This window comes from Lontra canadensis, unplaced genomic scaffold, assembly GCF_010015895.1.
Source record: "Lontra canadensis isolate GAN:19392208 unplaced genomic scaffold, GSC_riverotter_1.0 scaffold25, whole genome shotgun sequence".
In the NCBI taxonomy this organism is placed as follows: domain Eukaryota; kingdom Metazoa; phylum Chordata; class Mammalia; order Carnivora; family Mustelidae; genus Lontra; species Lontra canadensis.
In genome coordinates this window covers 15,517,235-15,533,197 of record NW_022631019.1, presented here as the reverse complement: position 1 = coordinate 15,533,197, position 15,963 = coordinate 15,517,235, and the positions used below count along the sequence as shown (strand labels likewise).

At 57.0% G+C, this 15,963-nt stretch overlaps 1 protein-coding gene across 1 annotated transcript in view; it reads left to right on the top strand.

Moving 5' to 3' along the window:
* The window catches only part of HSPG2 (heparan sulfate proteoglycan 2), a 76,874-nt gene that overhangs the window by 1,364 nt on the left and 59,547 nt on the right, over positions 1-15,963 (top strand). The window contains exons 2-4 of the mRNA XM_032864031.1: positions 1,434-1,569; positions 10,741-10,876; positions 11,406-11,450. Of these exons, the coding sequence (XP_032719922.1) occupies positions 1,434-1,569; positions 10,741-10,876; positions 11,406-11,450 (317 nt within the window). The remainder of the gene's footprint in view (positions 1-1,433; positions 1,570-10,740; positions 10,877-11,405; positions 11,451-15,963) is intronic.

Here is a 15,963-nt window from a genome sequence, read left to right as displayed (position 1 = left end):
ACAGTGGGGTAAAGGGACCTGCTTTCAGCTAACCAGGGGCTACACCAGTGGTACTATGCAGAAGGCCGTCATGTAAAATGGGAAAGGGTGGGTATGTTTTCACTGAAGCGAGTATTTGAGAGAGGGGACTCATATTCTCTGTACGTCTACCCTGGGCAACCCACTTTCTGAGGTGTCCCCCAAGGCTGCTGAGACCCAAGACTGGAAAGCAGTGATGTAGGCCAGCTTCATCATTTGACAGAGGGAAGCTGAGGCCTGGAGAGGGGAAGGGGCTTACCCCAGACAGTGGGCTGAGCCGGAAGCCCCTTTCTCAGTCCCTCCTGGACTGCTCTGCCCCTGGGAGAGCCCAACAGCTAAACTTTCCCTTAGAACACTCAGCTCCCTGTCTCTCGTAGGCACAGGGATCCTCTGACCTTCTGCATGGTCCTAGGGAACCAGGAGCGACCAGACACGGGGCCATCCTCTGTGTGTCCCCTCAAACAGGACTCATCTCCTGAGAGGGCAGGCTGATGGCCAGGGAGGAAAGGGGCAGGTTCCATCTCGCTTTTCTTAGACTTCGACAGTGTTTCTCCCCAAGGAGAGGACATACCCCCACTTCTGGTCGCCTGGCCTGACTTTCCTCTATCAGCCCTTCATTGCATAGGGCCTCGGGGCTTTCTGTCTCCAAGAGCTCCCTTTTCAAAAGCCCTGTGGTGGGCGCCTGGGTGGCTCAGTGGGTTAAGCCTCTGCCTTCGGCTCAGGTCATGATCTCAGGGTCCTGGGATCGAGGCCCACATCGGGCTCTCTGCTCGGCGGGGAGCCTGCTTTCTCCTCTCTCTCTCTATGCCTACCTCTCTGCATACTTGTGATCTCTCTCTCTGTTTCAAATAAATAAAATCTTTAAAAAAAAAAAAAAAAGCCCTGTGGCAGTGGTGGGCCGTATCTTACATCCAAAGCCTCACTGAGGGAAAGGGGTCGGTTTGGTGCTCCCAGTATGTGCTTTGTGGAACCCTAGTGCCATGAGCATGAAGAAAGGGTTCCAAGTTAAGCAAGCTTGGGAAACAGTAAATAGTTGCCCCCTTCCCTCTTCAGGGTGCTCGGGACACTGAGGACTCAGGGAACCAGCCCAACTTTGTGTAACTAGCCTTTCCCAGATAGGTTGGAATGCAGGACCCTCCCACCGTGTCCAGTTACTGTGCCTTGGAATGGACATTAGTCATGAGGAAAGGGGACAGGGGCACTTCAAAAGGAAGGAATGGGCCCTTCCTTTTATTTCCAGCTCTGTTGCCCTCCCCACCCCACCCCCCAGGCCCATCTTCAGTCATGGGCTCGGCCCTTCCTCCCCGTCCAGGAAGCAGATGAGGAAAACCCAGAGGGGGCAGGGGGAGTTGGCCTCCTTGGCCGCAAAGAGCAGCCATTCCAGCCTGTTTTTTCCCTGTTGCTGATGGCCACAGGAGCGAGCGGGACCAGAGTCCCCGAGGCCTGGTAGCCCGGCTGGCCTGGTGCAAGGCTCTCGAGCTGGAGCCATGGCCCTGCTGGCCTCTGAGACCCTCACCAGCCCCCTGGGATGCTGGTCTGGGCAGGGAGCAGGTCTCTGCTCAGTGACCAAGGGCAGAGTCTTGTTCCCTCAGAAATGGGCCCCTTGGCCGGAAGGCCTCAGGCATCAGAGATGGCAGGAGGAGGGCTCCAGGAGTACAGTGTTCCTGGTTGGGAACCGGGGAGGGGTCTGGCTCCCAGCCTTGGCTCTTCCAGCTCTGGGACTCTGGGTAAGCCGTCTTCCTAAGACTAAGTCTCTTCATTTATAAACTCCATCCATTCGTTAACTTAAAAAGAGCTAGTGAGCAGCCACTCGGTGCCGGGTACTTGTAGGTACTGGGGATATGGACAAAGTCACTGCTTTTGGGGAGCTGATGTTCTGGTGGGGGTGACAGATGATAAACAGGTAAACATGTAAACATGGGTAGAATGTAGGTGGTGAGGTGCTGTGAAGCAGGGCAAGGGAAGTGACAGAGAGCTGACTAGTAGATTCTGCACCTGGGATGTGGTCTGGGTCTCTGTAAAGGTGACATGTGAGCAGAAACAAGAGGAAGAGGAGGAGTGGGCACAGGTGGGGGCGGTGTTCCAGGTAGAGAATGTAGCAAGTGCAAAGGCCCTGAGATAGAGTTAGGTGTGTTTGAAACCCATTCAGATAAGTGTGGCAGGGAGTGGGGAGAGCACAGCAGGGGATGAGGGTGAAGAGGTGTGTGTAGGGGTGTGTGTGTGTGTGTGTGTAGGTCACACAGGACCTGGTTACCCATAATAAAGGCATTTCTTCTCATCCTTTGGAGAATCAAGAGTAATGGAAAGGCCTGGCCCATTAGGTTCAGGAGGTGGTCCTTATTGTAAGTAGTGTCTCATTTCAACACAAATTTGTGGAACCTTCCGCCCTCCCCCATCCTCCCATAAGCCTGGCACTGTGCTAGGGGCTTCATTCATGAAATCTGTGGGCAGCGACCCCAGAGAGAATAGGCTGGCCCAGACAGGTTGGTGTCTTGAAGGCCCACAGACACTCCGACACTCGCAGGTGCCAGAGAATCTGAGAACCAGGCTGGGCTGCAGGCAGGAGGCAGGCACGTGAACACCGCAGGCGCTGTTGGCACCAGAGGTGCTTGGCAGATAATGTTCAAGCCCTGGGGACCTTCTTGCTGGGAGGCCAGGCCCGGAAGCCATTCCCACTTGCCTCCCCCACCGCCAAGGCAGCACCTGGCTCTCTGGTGTGCGGGGGGTCGGAGGGGGGAGCATTTCCCAGCAACTTCCTCCTGCTTCCCTCTAGGCTAACAGGCAGCTCAGTCAGCGCTGGGAGGAGGCCTGCTCTTGGGGTGTCTGTGGGGCAGGAGGAGAGTACAGGGACTCTGGAAGGACTGAAGGACTTGGGCTCTGTGACTAACACCATGACATCAGCATAGTCAAGGGATACTGTTCTTTTTTGGGACAAGCCCATTTAGGGCTGGTCCCTTAACCATGCTCTGCCCTCTCCCACCTCTGGGCCTTTGCACTTGCTGCATCCTCTACGTGGAACATGTGCTCTTCCTTCCGCCTAGTGCATACACTCTGCCCCTTCTTCACCCTACTTAGGTGAGGCCATCTTTCAGATCCAGCTGAATTGTCCTGTCCCCTGGGAAACCTTCCCCAAACTCCCATCTGCCTCGGTCAGTGAGGGAACTCTCCTCTGGGCCCTCCCGGCCCCCTGTCCTTCCTCTGTAGAGCCCTTCCCACACCATGTCCTCATCACTTGGTTTAATGCTGTATCTCCCTTAGGAACACAGAGCTCTGTGTCTCTTTATGTCCCAGTTTTATCCCTAGGACCCAGCATATAGTAGGTGCTCAAGAAATAAAGCTCCAAGCAACTTGAATTGAACCTTATAGGGCAGGATGGATTGATTATCCTTTTTTTACAGGGGAGAAAGCTGAGGCCGCCCAGCTAGGAAGTGGCCGAGGCAGCCTGGAATCTGGGTTGCCGAGCAGAGCCCACCCTCTGTTCCACTGGCCGTATCTCTTGCTTGGGCCGTGGTGGCAGCCCTGTTTGGCCGTAACCCCAGCTCCATGCAGAGGGGCCTTAAAGGCAGGGACCGTGTGAAGTCGACCTGGGAAAGGCGCAGGCAGAGTTCTCTGGCCAGCCTTCCCAGAGCAGGTCCCGCCTCATTCCACTTGCCTCTCCCAGCAGCCCTGGGCAGGAGGCAAACCAGGCAGACTTTCTTATACCTGTTTCACCACCGAGAAACCTGAAGCATGGAGGGAGGGTTCTCTGTTTCAGGGAGTATGGTATCTGGGCCCCCTTTTCCCTTGAGACTGGATGTTGTGGCCTCTGCTTTAGTGATGGGGAACTGAGGCAATGTGGCTCTTGCTGTGAGTTCGAGCAAGCCCTTACTTTCTCGTTCTGAACTTCATTTTCTTCTTCTGTCAGAAGGGCTAATCCCCACCTGGGGGCAGTTGGGCACATTCGCTGGTTCATTCATTCACTCTGTCTGTGTGCACGGATGTTAACTGAGCACCTAGTACGTGTCTTCTGTCTTGAAGATGCGGCAGTGCTCGAAACAGATGAATATCATGGCCCTTCTGCTCCTTCTGTTGCACATTAACAGAAACGGCTGGTGTGGAAGCCTGGTGCACAGAGTGGGCACTTGCTACAGTGTGCTAGAAGGGAAGAGTGCCGAGGGCCTTGTCCAAGGCCACATGGCGAGTCTGGGGCAGAGCTGGCATGAGAGAGCTCAGAGTTCCGCGTTTCCGCGTCCTTGTTCTCTGGTGAAGGCCCTGACCAGCCCTCCATGCTCCTACTCGGCCCTGGCTGGAATGCAGGCTTGGCAGGTTGCAGGCCTTGGGGTGGGAAGCAGGGGCCTGCTGGCTGCTGGGCCTCTAGGCTAGCAGAGTACAGAAGAAGGGGCTATGCTTTTGAACCGGATTGCCCCTGCCTTAGCTGTGTGACCTTGGGTAGGTGACTTCACTTCTCTGAGCTTCTTTCTTTATCCGTAAATTGGGGGCGGCGGTGGGTGGTGGAGGATCCTGTACCTGCTTGAGGGGGCTATGCGTTTGCATGAGATAAGCCCTGTGAAAACCTTATCTTGGCACCTGTGCCCTGGAGCCCTTGCTGTGCCTCCGCCATCCTCCTTATTTGGTGGTGGTGATGGGGGGATCATGGTTCTTCCCGGCCAACTGGCTGGCAAAGGTCCTGCACCTTGGGAGCCTGAGTGTGGGAAGCTGCAGGCCTCCCGTGTGGCACAGGCAGGGTAGGCATGCCAGAGGAGGCTGTGGCCACCTCGTTTCCAGCCCGGCGCCCCTCTTAGCCTGCCAGGGGATTAAAGGCCTTTGGGCCTTTGTGTCGGGCTCACCCGCCCCTGGCAGTTTGCACGACAAAGTGCTGCCCTGACAGATTCCTTCCCCTATGCTGTCTGCTGCCCATAGACAGGGCACTGGGTAGTCTGGGGGTAGAGCAGGGCACCTTGACCCTGTATCTGGGGCCCAGGCTGTTGCAGAGCCAGGGAGCACTGGTTGTGAAGTGACCTGGGAGCCAGTATTGTAACAGAGGGGGAGGGAACTTCTCCAGGTGCGTGTCCTTCCCTGAAGACCCAGGGGCCCCTGGATGGGGGAAGGGACACGGAGGCAGGGCCTGTGCTGACAGAAGGCAGGTGCGCAGGCAGGGGCACGCTTGTCCCCCCCGCCCCCATACAGTCTCTGGATTTCGATGCTGTGAGCTCATTCCAGCCCAGATGCCTGGAGCCTTGCCCTGGGCAGCTGCAGCCACCCTGGGGACTGCGGTGCTCAGACCTTCCTGCCCAGCTGTGGGGGTGGCGGTGGGCTCAGCCCAGGCCTGGGCCGTGGGGAGGGGGCGATGGGTAGGCTGCTCAAGTCATCTGTGAAGAATTCTTCAGAGCAGCCCCAAGCCCTCTGTCATCCCAGGGTCCTCCTCGGAGCCAGTAGATAACTTGAGTTTCGGCCCCAAGCTGCGTCGTCACCCGTAGCCTGGGTGCCACCCCACCAGCCAGCCTGGAGCTTAGGTGGCAGGGCCAGAGCCTTCCCCCCATCCCAGACCTGGAGGCTGAGCCTGGGCCTGAGCCCATACCCCACGCTGCCATGCAACCCTTCTTGTCCATACCCACCCCTCACCTCTACTCTGCCCCTTGCATGCTACTCATTCTAGCACTTACTGAGCTCTTACTGTATATAGGGCATCAAGCTGAGCACCTCGCATGCCTTCAGCTTCCTTTACACGGTGATCCTCTGCGAGCCTCCCTTTGCTCATCTGCCAAATGGAACTGGTCATGCACCCGAAACCCGGGGAGTCATAGGTGCTTTGGAATTTGGAAGTTTCTAGATAGGAGAAAGGTTGCGTAGAAGCGGTGAGAACACTCAGTGGAGTCTGGGGCAACGCCCGTCATGAAACGCGGTCACGTTGCTGCAGCAAAACCTACAGCTCCTCACCTGGAGTGGAGTAAATAGGATGTTAATAGCTTCCTGTCAGTTTGGGTCAGGACTTGGCACTGAATGAGCTTGTTAAAAACTCATTTTAAAAAAGAAAACACTCCGAGTTTTCAGAGCTCTTTGGATTTCCCTTATTGCAGACGAGGGATCATGGCCCAGCAGCGCCAGCCCTGCCCCAGGTGCTGCCAAGAGTCACCAAGTTGGTCCACACGGTGCTGAGGCTGAGGACAGGTCTGAGAAAGCCCTCAATGGAGCCAGCCTGTTCCTGTTGTCATCTCCTCCCTGTGCCGCCGCCTTCCTTGATGTTAGCAACACCAGAAGCACTTATCTGCACATGTACCCTTTGCAAGGCCCACAACCCTCACTTAGGGACTCCTTGAAAAATCCCAGACCCCATATCCTGTATCTGTATCCGAACTTCCCCCTGTACTCCAGACCTTCTCTACCTTCTGTGCCCCTCTCTAAAGGCTCCCCCTTTCCCCTCCATGCTGAGTTCTTCCCAGCTAGCCTTGGATCTGTCTTCATCCTCACTCAGGCCAGGAGAGGAAGGTCCAGCTTCTGTCCCTTGTCCCAAAGGGTCTCTGTAGGACTTGGACCTGGAGCCCCATGTGTGCCCTCATCCCCACCAGAAAGGCCTGGACACAGCCCAGCCTCAGGGAGCTGTCTCCCAGAAGTTCCCCGCCTGTCTGGGTCCCCCTTTCCCCTGCCCCCCCCATGGGGGGCCCACCGTGCCACACCCCTGCTCCAAGCAATTGTTCCCAGCACACTAAAACAGTCCTTTGGCTTTGGCTTGTATGAGTCAGCGGCTTCCACTTCCCCCACCAGGAACCTGCCAGGTCTGGAAAATCCCCCTCTCTGCTTGGCTCCTTCCTCTCTGGCCCAAGTCTGCCTTCTGGACCCCTCCTCTCCGGCCCCGCCATCCGGCTCCAACGCCTGCCTGAGTACTGCGTTCCTCTGGGAGGAAGCTGGGCTTTCTCATTGCCGGAGATGGGCTGCAGGGCAGGAAACCTGGGTTCTATTTCTGCCTTTGACCTTGGAGCCACCAGCGGCCCTCCTTGGGACGTTAGACCACTGGCAGCTCAGGCGTCCCATGGGCCATCCTGGGAGCCGGTTGGGTTGGGGATGGGAACCGACCAGCCATGGATGTCCTGACCCTGCCCCCTGCTTAGACCTCAAGGCCAGCCTGGAGGCCCAGCCTCAGCCCTGCCTCTTTCCTGGTTAATAGATGCAGAATCCAGAGGTCCTGGGTCTGTCCTGGCTCTGCCTGCCACTCACCTGGGCAAGTTACATGGGAAAGCGAGGTGTTGTTCCCTCCTCTGTGAAAGGGGGCCTTTCACACCTGCTCAGCCACCTCAGGGGTCATTGTCAAGGTCCAATGACACTGAGATGGAGGAAATGCTCTGTAGACTGTGAAACAGCCCTGTGGTTGAAAGGTTTTGTGGAGTCACTCTCAGTGACCTCAATTACTTCTGGCAAAAGCTTAAATATTGGAACCAAACCACCAGAGGTCAAATCCCAGCTCTGCCACCTGCTAGATTTTCAAGTAGATAATCTGACTGCTCCGTGTCCCCATCCTTAAAGGAGTGCCTGGTGTATAGTAAGTGATTAATAAATGTTAGCTCTTTCTGTTCCCAAGTAGACCCCAGACTTTCCAGATCTGAATCCAAGTTCCCTTCTGTGGTCAAGTCTCAGGCTCCTTTGGGCTCTTTCTGGGAGCCTCTTTCCGGTCTGGCTCCTTCTCTCCTCCCAGATGTGAAATACAGCTGCTAGAACCTTTTGATCTTTAGCTTTTCTCAAATGAAGCCTCTGCTCTCGCTGGGTTGGCCCTTACTGCAGGCCCTGATCTGACCCCGGAAACTCGGGCCCTGGGGAGGGGGCTGCAAGCAAGGGCAGGCTGGCATGTGGAAGGGCCCATTCCCTGGAGTCCCTGGGGTAGGATGGCTTCTATCCGGGCCTGACACGCTCTGGATTCTCTTACTCCTCTCACTGCAGATGTGTGTTCCTGACATTTTTTCCAAGTCGAATCTCACTTTGCTATTTCCTCTCCGGTCCTGACACCGCCCTCCCCGCCCCCGCTCCCCCCGCCTCACCCTCCCAGCTCCAGGCCTGGGAGAAGCTCTGGACCTTGCTCACCACCAGAGTTTCCCTTCCCAGACGGCAGTGTCTAGGGGGTGCCGGGAATCTCTGCGCCCCATGCACACCCCCCACAGCCTGGCTTGCACAGGGAGGGGGAAGGTGTGGCAATGACATAGAGGGAGAGCCCTTCCCAGGTTGGACGTCTCTAAGCCTGCCCCTCTAACCTCTTCTGCCCAGTATCCGTGCCCCTATGCCAGTCTTAGCCTCACACTGCCCTTAGGTCAGTCAGGGCCTGCTCTGAACCCCCCTCCCACCCACTGGGAACATTGCCCTCTACCCGCATAGAGGGAAGGAGGGAGAACCCCTCCGGGATTGATCTTGTGGTTCTTAGCCAGTGAGTCAGAGTTCTCTGCGTGCACACCACTCCATCCCTCCCTCCTGGATGAGAAGGAGCCCCGGAATCTATTTCTTACCAGCTCCTAGAGGTTCTAAAGTTCATTCCTGGATACGGACCCAGTCTGGGCATGGGCCAGAAGTCTGCTGGCCACCTAGGACGGGGATGGGCATTTGTCCGGAGAGAGGGTGGGGAAGGAAAAGGAACAGGAGGAGGGGTTTGCCCCCTGGGCTGGAGGGGAAGGGGCTTTAGGCCATGAGAGGGGTAAGTCATGGGCAGTGCAGACCTTGCACAAGACTTGGTAGCACGGTGGATACAAAGGTGACCAAATGACCCTGCCCCCAATTTGCTCCCAGCCTAGGAAGAGAGACTGTGTGTAGACTGCATGGGAGCAGGTAATGCCTCCAAAGCAAGTCCAGTTCAGGAAGCAGCTAGACTTGATAGGTGAGGACATTTTTGACCGCTCACTCACTCACTCATTCATTCATTCAAGTAGTTATTCAACATGGGGCCCCTGCCTTCAGGATATTTCCCTTCTAGTGGAGATACAGGTGATTAGAGTGTGAGCCCAGGAGTGCCCAGAACCCAGTGTGGGCATGGAGGGGACTGTGAAGGCCAAGGGTCAGGACAAAGTCTCCCAGAAGAAACTGTCTTTTTTAAAAATTTAATTTAATTTAATTTAATTTATTTTTGTCATCTTTCTTGAGGTGCAAATTACATACAATAAAATGTACCCATTTTAAGTGTACAGTTCAATCACAAGATGTATGTCCCCAGAGAACTGGCACTCCAAAAGTTTCCCTTGTGTCCTTACCCGGTCAGCCTGCCCCACCCCTGGTCCCAGGCAACTAGTAACCTGTCACTGTAGATTAGACCATCCCCCCACTACAGTTGCATGTAAGTGGAGTCCCACAGAATGTCGTCTTCTGTGTCTGGCATCTTTCCTCATGTGTGACTGAGTTTGGCTGTGTTGCTGTGAATGTCAGTAATTCATTCCTTTTTCTTACTGAGCAGTTAGAGGAGGTGATGGTGAGCTGAATTTTGGAGGGTAACTTAGTCCGATAAACAAAGGGAGGAAGGGCATTCCAGCAAAAGGACCACGCGAGAAAAGGCCAGAGGCTGCAGGGGCATGGGCTGGGCAAAGCTGGGGGGTGTAGGAAGGGAGAGAGACTGGCCGTCTCATTGTTTTCCTTCTCCTCCTTGGGCCTCTTTCCTGTTACCATCACCTTGTCTAGCCAGTGAGGGCTGGGTCTGGCTTTCACAAGCCAGACCATTTCCTTCTGGCTGGTTTGGGCTCCCCAGGGAGGGCTGAGGCCAGGGCAGGGCCTGAGATACTCGCACCGGGTTCTCTGGGGCTGGACGTGCATTTCGGGGCCACATCTACGCACGCTGGTGCTTGGGGGCTCTGGGGTTCCCACGGGCTCCCCCGGGCTTGTGTTTTCCTCTACGGTATCTGATAAAACTCATTTGGAAACATCTTGATCTTGTCTGAGGGGCAAGAGGCACTCACTGCCCACACCCTGACCTGAGAGAGGCAGGTATGATGGCCGTCGGGGCCCTTCTGCTCTGGCCTGCCGGGCGCAGGGTCTCAGCATGCCCTCTGTGGAACTTGTGCTGGGCTCAGCATCAGCCTGAGGTCACACAAAGTTGACACCACGCCTGTCCTGCCCCCCATCCCGCCCAGCCGCTGGGCTCCACTCCCGCTGCTGGGAGCACAGATGAGCTTGTCAGTGTGGCCACGAGGGCCGGAGCGGGTTGTCCAACATGGCTGGAATGTGTTTCCTGTGGCTTGGAACTTTGGAGGCCAGACTGAGGCCAAAAGAGGTGGCCAAGATGACCTGATGGGAAGCTGTCATTAGAGACAGCAGCCGCAGCGGGCTCACCCTTGATTTCTGTCTCTGTCCTATCCATCCTGACCCTGGCCACCCTTCGTGCCTATGGCCCCCCTCTTTGCTGGCCCAGGCTACCCTTTACCTGCCCGTGGTCCCCTGTCTACTGCCTTGTGTTCTGGATGACCCTTACTTTCTTGAAGGAAGACGAGTCAGCTATCACTTACCAAAGTGATTTTAATGTTGTCTGTTTATTTGAGGATTCTTTCAGACTCAGTGAACTTGCAGGGTTGGGCTCTGAGGCCTGTAAGGGTAAATGGGGCTTTGGGGAAACAAAGTCAAAATGAGTAGTTCAGCCCCAGCCTGACTCTCTTAGCCAAACCACATCTGAGTAAACCACTCCACAGCTTTGGGGTGGGACTCTGGGTCCTGCTTGAAGTGAGGGGAGGGGTCCTGGGCTTGGCGGGGGCTGGAGAACGTGACCATCGACTGTGTGATCTCCCGCAGGTGGCCCACGGTCTGCAGGCGTATGATGGCTTGTCTCTGCCCGAGGATGCAGAGACTGTGTCGGTGGGCCGGGCTGGCTGGAGCTACTCAGACCTCTCTGACGACGAGGACTTGCTGGCTGACGAGGCCTCTGGAGGTGAGCAGAAGGTTCTGGTGGCAGGGAGCAGAAGAGGTGAGGGGGTGGAGGCGGGGTTCTTCCCAGTGGTCCTTAGAGAGGCCCCAGGAAGCTGGCCCAAGGGGGTGACTCCAGAGATGATGGCATCCTAAGCCTTGTCCGGATCCTCCGCTCACAACCTATGTGACCCTGGGATGACAGCTGCTCCCCACAGCCCAGGATGATGAGGACCAACAGGGAGGTGGCAGACAAGTGACCGTCCCCTACTGCACCCCGGCCTGGCCTCGCCTGGTGGTCAGTGTGACCGGGCCCATCCCATCCCAGCATGGGCAGACAGGTCCCCAGAGTGTGTGGCCTTGGTCCCTGCCCTCTCCGATGGAGGCTTCTGAGCGGACTTTTCCCGGCTAGCCTCCCCAGGCATGGGGAGGAGGTGACAGTTCTCAGCTTTCATGACCTGGCGCATGACATGCCAGGGCCCCGAACCGTGCCCGACACCCAGTAGATACCCAACAAATGCCTGTTGCCACACACACCTCTCTTCTGCTTGCAGATGGCCTGGGGAGCGGGGACCTGGGCAGCGGGGACTTTCAGATGGGTAAGTTGCTGAAGGCATAGGCCCCCCTTCCTGCTCCCCACAGAAGCCCCAAAGCAGGTCTTTCCCACCACAGAGGTCTTGTCTCGGGAGCCAAGGGCCTCAAGGGCTCCATGGGCCTGCCATGCAGGTGGTCTCATACTTGCCCAGTGACAATCATGTGACATGATTGGCAGGTCCCCACGAGTCGGGGTGGCTGGGCTGTGTGGTCATCTGTGCCCAAGGGACAAGGCTAAGGGCCACAGGCAGGATATGTCCGGTTATAATAGGTGCTGAAAGCCAGACATGCAGCATTCAAAGGAAAATTCTCATCTCCCAGGGCAACTCCACTGTGAGGTCCTTTCCTAGATCCCTTCTTGGGGGTGCAGAGCTGGGGACCCCGGGAGGGGATGGCCAGGTAGGCACAGGACATTTGGTCAGGCCAACTAGGGGTGGAAGTAGCCTCATCTTGGACCTGGGAGGGACCCCACCTTTAGGTTGGGTCACCTGCAGGGAAGCCGAGGGTTCCTGTGTTGAGGAAGAGGGCTGGGCTTGGTGGAGAGAAGAGAATCAGGCCTCCATCAGCTGCTCACGCTGCCAGCACTCGGTGCACAGTGGAGCTGGGGCCAGGCCAGCACTGGGCCTCAGAGTCCCTCCTTCTTCCAACCCCAGCATTCTGGGTAGAGAAGGAACTATTGGATGGCAAAGCCCAGCAGCTCCGTATGGTTCCTGCTGCCTTCTCTGGAAGCCAGCGCTGAGCACTCTGTGGTCAGGGCTAAGGGTGGAGCTCAGCTCAGGCGGCCACACGGCAGCCAGTGGCTCCCACAGGGGTGGGCCTGCACCTCTCCAGGGTGGTGACCCTCCCTTTGGTGTATCGGGCGCATCCACATGCCCGAGAGTGGTGTCCTACCTGGGCAAGTACAGATAGGAGGGTTGGCCCCTGCATGTCCTGGTCCTGACCATGACCTCCCAGCCCCTGGAACTCGGATCCTGCCTCAAGCTTTTCCCCATGTAGGTCCTTCTAGGGCTGTAGGATGCCTGGGAGCTGCCTCTTGCTAAAGCGAGGCCTGTCTGCAGAGGCCCTGGTCCTGTCCCTACTTTCCGTTTGGAAATGTCTGTGGCCCCTGCCGTGGCGCTGTCGACCACCACAGCTCTGAGGAGCCCTTGCCAGCCTTCCTCCCCCGTGAGAGGCAGCTGCGAGGGCAGGAGGGGTCAGAGGTGGGAGAAGGGGTGGGGAATGGAGAGCAGCAGCCGGGCAGGGCCTGCGAGCCGAGCAGAGGTCTGTGCTTGTGAGTGGGTCCTATCTGTGGGAAGACACAGGGCCTCAGACCCTCCAGGCCTGGCCCTGGCATCGGCCTGCCACCCTTGGGGCAGGTCCAGGCAGCTGGGCCGAGTCTGAGGCCTAGAGTCAGCAAGTGGGTCTGCCATTCCCAGGGTCTCTGTGTGCTCACTTCAGCCTTGCCCCAGGGCAGTGTCCTCCCCATGCTGGGAAGCAGGGGAAGCAAGGGCCGTCAGAGATGGGGCCATGCCGGCCATGCCCCTTGCCTGGGGCCCAGCCCCGTACCCTGAAGCTGAGCCCCTGAGATGGTACCCTAGCCCACTCCTGCAGCCTCTGGCCCTGCCCCACTTTTTGTGTGCCAGTACCCCAACGTGGCAGACAGCCCCTCACTCTGACATCCCCTCTCTGGGATCCCCGCCCACCTCCTCTCACCTGTCTGGCCTGCGCTGACACCTATCTGGGTCTCCTGCTCCCCTCCTCCCCTCCCTTGGCCTGTCTCTATCCTCTTTGTCTCATCTGTGCTGTGTCCTTCTGTCTCCTTCTGTCTTTCTCCATCTCTGTCTTTCCTTCTCTCCTTTCCTTCTGTGTTTCAAACCTTGCTCTCATTCTTCCCCTGTTTTCTCTCTGCATCCCTGTCATTTCCTCCCGTCTGTCTGTTTCTGTCTTTTCCCATCTCCATCTCTCCCTCTGGTCCCCTCTCCCTCCCTTGCTGTCCTTCCTGGCCACTCTCTCTGCAACTCTGCTCTGCAGGCCCCGGACTACCCTCCTGTGGCTGGTGGGGAGTCTCCTCCCAGTTAAGTGAGGCCAGGGTGACCTGGGGGTGTCCCTCTGTCTCCCTCCCCATTCCCTGCCCCCCGCCGCTCTCCCTCTCCCCTTCCTCCCCAGCCTCTATTTTATCACATGCAAGGTTCTGAGGGACTTTCTTTTTGAGTCTGAGGGCCTGGCCGGTCCCTGCCCAGGACATAGCCAGGCCCCATCTAAACACAGTGGGCGGGTCCCCTAGTGTCCCCCCACCCTGGGCACTGCTAGGACAGAGATGAATGCAGTCACCCCCTTGGGAACAAGGCCCTAGAGGCTGCAGGCCACTTGTACTCCCCTCAGGACTAGCTGATTCTGGGCCCACCCAAGGGACCCAGGGGCCTTCAGGGCTGGGGTTCAGGGGCCTGGGTGTGCGGCAGAGGAGTTTCGCAATAGGGAGTTGATGGGATAGTTGCTTTGGGGCAGGGGTGGTCCCGTGTTTGTTCCCCACCCCCACCTGGGCACAGGCAGCTCCTGGCCTCCTGCTCCTCCAGCCTCTGTCTCCAAGTGAGGTGTCTGGTTCAGGTCAAGATGAGGGCCAGGAGGGAGATGGCTGGCCAGGGTGGGCACCCAGAGAGCACACCCACCCCGGGCAGCTTCACTCTCTTACAATACCCTCAGCTCTGGGGCCTGGTTCCTGGGAAAGACAGGGCTTTACCTTCTGCTCTCAGCCCTCACACGCTGGTCGTAGGGAGGCAGTTCAGGGTGGAAGAGGGAGGGTGCTCGCCCTGACCTACCCCTGGTCTGGGAGAAGGAGGAGGAGGCAGGGCTAGGGTCAGCCTGGAGGGTCTGCGCCCTTCCCAGGGCCCAGGAGAAAGGGGCTTTGTGGAGCCCCGGCCCCCTCCCCCAGGATCGAGCACATTCCTGGGCAGAGGCCTGGCCTCCTCGCCCGCGCTGGGCCATGGGGCTGAGGCCAGGGGCTGGAGGGGCTCTCAATGGGCCTCTGTGCCTGTTCACAAGGGGCCTCTGTGGCCGAGCTCACGGCCTCCACGCTTCAACCCACAGAGCCCCACCCACCCGGCACCCAGGAGCCCAGCCCAGCATGGTCCCTGTGTTTCAGGGCACGAGCACCCTCCCTCAGTGTAGGAGTCCCCTCCTGCCCCATCCTGACACCCCAGGGCTTGCTTAGCCCAGGCCGCAGAGGGAGAGGGTCCTTGCTCGGGGGGCGTGTGCACCTGGGGGCCTGGCCGAGTGCAGGGGCACAGGGAATGGGCCTTGTGGTCAGGCCCACCCAATATTGCCCCCTGCTCTACCGGCCTCACCCTGTCATCAGTCCCCTCTCTGAGCCACTTCTGCCTCAGGGCCTTTGTAGCTGCTGTACCCTCTACCCAGAATGCTCTTCCCCCAGATTCTTCTCCATGGCTCACTCTCTTCCTTCAGGAGAGTCCTTCCCTGGCCACCCCGGAACATAGCACCCTACCCCGACCCCAGCACACCCTCTGCCCCAGCCCTGGTTCTTTCCCCAGAGGCCATATATTTCTTGCTCATTTGTTTCCTTTCTCCTCCCACTAGAAAATCATCTCCGTGGGGACAGGAATGGTCATATGTGGAGTTCACGGCCAGACCCTCTGCCCTGAGAACACCACCAACCACGTACTAGGCCCTCAATATAGATTTGTTAGAGGAATAAATGCCTCTCTCAGATGAGAGGTAATAAAACCAAATCCATCCCTCAGGTTTGTTGTAAAGACCAGAGACAATAATTAGAGGTAACCCAGGCAGCCCCGAGTACTCACCCAGCACAGTTATAAATGTACTTTACGTTTCTGAGCTTAAGCCTCACAAGAACCTTCGGGGGTGGGGACTGCTGTTACATGCATTTTACACGAGGACACTGAGGCTCATCCTCGGGGGTGAAGCGTGTCACATGAGGTCACAGGGCTGTAAGTGGCAGTTTTACTCCAGCAGCTAAGCTGTTAACCACAACACTGCCTCTCACACAGTAAGAGCTCACGTTATCTGGAACCGACTGTGTGCTGGGGTCCGTCCTAAGCATTTACACATATTTCGATATTTGTAACTCATTAACTTGGCATTTATAATTAACACCTAAATTCAGGAACATTATAAGATTCAATGCCTAAAATGTCTTGTACATAGTAGGGGCTCAAGAAACAGTGTGTGTCTGTGTGTGTTTGTGTGCACGCGCGCATGTGTGTGCACGTACACACTAGTCTATGTGTGTATGTGCGCGTACACACTAGTCTATGTATACAGTCAACATATTTTATAGACCAAGTCAGCGTCTACTACATGCCAGGCTCTGTTCTAAGAGCCCCATATGAGTGCTTACGTGTGTATGTATGTGATCATTCCCAGCTCATATTAACTCATATTTATAACTGCTCCGTGAACTCATGAACATTGTATGTAATGTGTATAAAACATTATACAGGGGCACCTAGGTGGTTCAGTGGGTTAAGTGTCTGCCTTCGGCTCAGGTCATGATCCCAGGGTCCT